Here is a 4,602-nt window from a genome sequence, read left to right on the forward strand (position 1 = left end):
CATGCAGAATCTCTCTTTCTCCCTCATGGGATCTCTCTATAGATCTCCATTTCTCTCCCCTCTCTCTATCTCTCTCTTGTTACACCTCTTACTCTCTCTGTATCCCCATGTTCTTCTCTGGGACCTGCGCCTCTTTGTCTCTCCATCTTGCTATCTCTCTCTTCTCTATCTTTCTCCCTCTATCACTCTATCTTTAATTCTATCTCTCCCTCTCTGGAACCTTGATCTTTGTGTCTCCCTCTCAATCTCTCTCTCTAAAGATCTCTATCTCCTCCATCTTTCTCCCTCTCTCACTTTGCTCTCTAACTCTATCTCTCTTCTTGTGGGAACTTGATCTCTCTGTCTCTGTCTCTATAGATGTCATTATCTCTCCCTCTCTCACTTTGCTCTCTAACTCTATCTCTCTTCTTGTGGGAACTTGATCTCTCTGTCTCTCTCTCTCTATAGATGTCATTATCTCTCTCTCTCTCTCTCTCTCTCTCTCTCTCTTCCTTCTTCGTCTCTCTCTCTATGAGCCCTGATCCCTGTTTTTCTTCCTCTTGCCATCTATATCTCGAGTCGTCCTGAGACTCTTAGCTCGAATTATACCCAAACCCTAGTTTTAATTAGGGTTTGGCACGTCCGTACAATATTAATGCATAATGCTAACCTTGTTTGATGGTTGGCTAATGATGTCATTAACGACTGGGGGCATCAATTATACAGTCACTATCAGCCATCCTTAGTCTAAGAAAAAAACATTGTCAGCTTGTCTGGTTGACTTTGATCACGACCTTTTGACAGGATTAGGGAGTTTTTTATTCAACTAAGACTTCACTAACTAACACCTGACGTGATATTAGTGATTGTAGATGACACTGTTATCAAAGATTGACTTCAACTAAGATGACATTGGCGGGATGACAAACTGAACGGGACGGGTGGGTTTGGATCTGTCATCAACCATCCGTCCTCGTCAGATCCGTCCAATTCAATCTAGAAAGGGACAAAACCACAAGCGATGTGACGGGGGACAGAACATAAGGTCTATTCAGTCCCATTGTATCCTTAGTAATTAGGGTTTGACGGTCCCCGTCAGGTTTTCAGCAAGGACCTGAACCTTACCTAAAGTTGAATCCGGTTTCAATCCAATCACGTTGACTGGTCAATGTCAATGTCAAAGTCAAAGAAAAGTAAAAAATGCACATGAGTCAACTCTTGATAGAATTAATAGGCCTCGCAGTGGCCAAAAGGCCCGGCCCAGATCAGTGGCGACCCCTATAAATACGAACTGTGATCGCATTTGGCGAGGAAGAAGAAGAAGAAGAAGCTCGAGTTGGAAGCGGAGATGGAGGAGGCTACAGCGACGTTCTTCGGAACGGGACGAGCGAGGACCGCTGCCGTCGCCCTGTTCGCGCTGCTGGTGCGAGCAATGGTGGCGATGGGCCCGTACTCGGGGCGGGGAAACCCTCCGATGTACGGGGATTACGAGGCGCAACGTCATTGGATGGAGATCACGATCCACACGCCTGTGGCCGAATGGTACCGCAACACCTCTGCCAACGATCTCCGCTACTGGGGGCTTGACTACCCCCCGCTCACTGCCTACCAGAGCTACGTCCATGGCCTCCTCTTCCTCCAGCCCTTTGTGCCGGAATCCGTCGCGCTCTTCCTCTCCCGTGGCTTCGAATCTGATCCGTCGTAGGTGACATTGCGTCAACCTCGTTTTGTATAATTCTGTTTCTAGAGGGTTTGGGCTTGATATATTTTTTTTTTTATTGACATCAATTCTGATTATGAATGAGTAAATGCCCAAAATTTGGATAATCAGAATTACCCGTCCATTTATTTTCTTGCGAATGAATTTAAATCCTGAATTTCAATGGACTTATCTTCTTCAAAACAGAGGGATTATTCCTTTTTATTTGATCTAGCTGGAATCAGATGATTTTCTTCAATTGATTTTACCTTCATATCGGTTTAAGAAAATTGATTGAGGGGCTATGTGTATCCGACCATGGCTCATCTTATGGGGCCCTTTATGGAACTCCGTTTTGGGCGTAACTCTGGGAACCTATGTAGGCCTAGTTGTGGTCCTGCTTGAAGATCAGAACAATTCCCTCTTTTTGGGTTGATCAAGGCAACTCATATGGGGTAGAGGATGGAACTTCTAAAGTTTATTTGTTTCTTTTTGTGTGAATCAGGAAACTTTTGATGAGATGGACCGTCCTGTCATCAGATCTTGCCGTGTTCTTCCCCGCGGCTATCTTTTTTGTGGTTATTTACTTCGGCCGCCGGATAGGTAGCAGTGGGGGATTCGGTCCTGCAGCAAAGGAGTGGCTGCTTGCGATGATACTCCTCAATCCCTGTTTGATCTTGATTGATCATGGACATTTTCAGGTGCAGATCTTCTTCTCTGCATTGTTCTTCTCTCTGTTCTCAGGATGATGTTTTTTCTAATGCTATACCATTCTTCTTCACCAGTACAATTGCATTAGCCTTGGATGCGCAATTGGGGCAGTGGCAGCAATCATTGATGACCACGATCTTGTTGGCTCTTTCCTTTTCTGCCTCTCCCTTAACCACAAGCAGGCATGTTCTCGGCTTTGCTTTTCCTCTTTGGTTTTAACTTGCTTTGCTGAATTCAGTCATGTTCTTCCACTTAATTTTGGATTGGATTGTGTTTTTTCGAGGATATTTCCATAAATATGAATGGATCTTTGCTGAAATTGGAATTCATTGTAGACAGATTTGCTTTCCTCTGAACAATCTTTCACTTCTTAAAAAAAACAATCTTTCTCTTCTTCATCTTGCCGATATCACAGTCTTTCCTTTTTGTCTCTTTCTCAGTTCTTCTTAGATAAGTTATATTGAAAACCATATAAGCATGTGCATAGAAATACTTATCTTTCCTGCGGAACTATGTATAAAATATCTTTAACAGTTTATTATTCATTTCTGGTGCTTACAGATGAGTGCGTATTACGCACCAGCTTTTTTTGCCCACCTTTTGGGTAAATGCCTCAGGCAGCGTAACCCAGTTCTTGCAGTCATGCGATTAGGCTTTATTGTGTTGGGTACTTTCACCCTCATCTGGTGGCCATATTTATACTCACTTGATGCAGTTCGGGAGGTAGCGATGCATCTCTTCCTCTTTATCTCTCTCTCATTCTTTGAGTTTTCATCTTTGTAAACATTTTAATGCAGGTTCTGTCCCGCCTAGCTCCTTTTGAACGTGGGATTTACGAAGACTATGTTTCCAACTTTTGGTGTGCCACTTCTATTCTCATCAAGTGGAAGCACCTATTCTTAATAAAATCTCTGAAGATTTTCAGTCTGTGTGCCACTGCTATTTCATTTCTCCCATCGATGATTCAGCAGATCAAGTCCCCAAGCAAGCATGGATTCCTCTTTGGACTGCTAAACAGTTCCTTCGCTTTCTATCTCTTCTCCTATCAAGGTCAGTTCTTGAATAGCCTCTTCCTTGATACTGAAGATACTTGGTACTAATTCAATGCATTCAATTCCAAATTCATTGTGCTCTAGATCATTTGATGTACTGCAATAGTCTTGACTTGTCGCCATAGTTGAGTTTTGGCTGACCCATCCATTAACGCTAGACATGGTTGTTCTGTTCTGTTCGTTTAAAACGAACAAAAAATTCGCACAAAAGAAGTGCACAGGGCCTTGTTCTTTGTTCTGTTCTTTTTTTTTCAAAAACGAACAAAATTCGCACAAAGCGAACAAAAGAACCGCACACGGGTCTGTGCGATGTTCTGTTTGAATTCATTTTTTTTATGTTCGGAAAACTGAATAGAACGAACGTCGCACAAAAAGAACAGAACGGCCATGCCTAAATTTAATGCCTAGCTTGAATATAGGGTCCAGATCGATTGTTCAGGGCTGACCAAACTTGTTCATCTCAATGATGATGATGACCCTGGGATGACAACCATCATCATAAGAATGAATCATCTCAATGACAAATTTTTCACGGTCTCGTCAGTGCCTCCAGCTATTATTTCATCATCGGTCTAATAATGAAATTTGTGGATGGCGATACAAAATTGTCATCATCCGCCAACCATTTTTGAATATTCATCATTTTTTTTAACTAGTAAGTTGTATTTTTATATTTCTCTGCAGTTCATGAGAAGTCGATTCTCCTTGTTCTAATCCCAGCTAGCCTGTTGGCACTGGAGGAACCTGTGGCCTTTATCTGGCTCATAAACCATGCCATGTTTTCAATGCTACCTCTTCTTCTTCGGGACGGGTTGTGGCTGCAATACTTTGGGCTTTTGGTTCTCTTTGATCTGATATATCTACTGCCCATTGAAGGAGACAAAAAGCGCCGTTGCCTTCCTTGGAAGCTTAAGGCAGCTATGGCAGCGTCTGTGTCTTTCTCTGCGCTACTTCATCTTGCATACTTAATCTTGCAGCCCCCAAAGAGGTACCCTTTTCTTTTCGAGGCCCTGATAATGAATGCGTGCTTTTATCAGTTTGTTATCTTGGTCCTGTATTTTAACTTTAGGCAGTGGGCTTTGCAGTATGATGCATCAAATAAGAAAATGCAATGACTCTTCGTGTTTATTTGAATTCAATCTGAAATTTTTTTTATTGAGA

The 4,602-nt window shown here is 42.5% G+C and overlaps 1 protein-coding gene across 3 annotated transcripts; it reads left to right on the forward strand.

Annotated features, from left to right (window-relative positions):
• Positions 1-1,272: 1,272 nt before the first annotated feature.
• On the forward strand, positions 1,273-4,602 carry LOC144707850 (ALG6, ALG8 glycosyltransferase family). 3 transcript variants are annotated; one of them, XM_078581102.1, is made up of 6 exons: positions 1,273-1,680; positions 2,184-2,379; positions 2,464-2,571; positions 2,951-3,112; positions 3,187-3,439; positions 4,126-4,602. In XM_078581102.1, exons 1-6 carry the CDS (start codon positions 1,328-1,330, stop codon positions 4,554-4,556), a joined length of 1,503 nt encoding a protein of 500 aa, XP_078437228.1. In that variant the 5' UTR covers positions 1,273-1,327; the 3' UTR covers positions 4,557-4,602. The 3 variants fall into 3 exon arrangements, with proteins under 3 accessions (XP_078437228.1, XP_078437233.1, XP_078437241.1); XM_078581107.1 differs by having other exon boundaries at positions 4,162-4,602; XM_078581115.1 differs by having other exon boundaries at positions 1,458-1,684.

Source organism: Wolffia australiana, chromosome 1, assembly GCF_029677425.1.
Source record: "Wolffia australiana isolate 7733 chromosome 1, ASM2967742v1".
Classification (NCBI taxonomy): Eukaryota; Viridiplantae; Streptophyta; class Magnoliopsida; order Alismatales; family Araceae; genus Wolffia; species Wolffia australiana.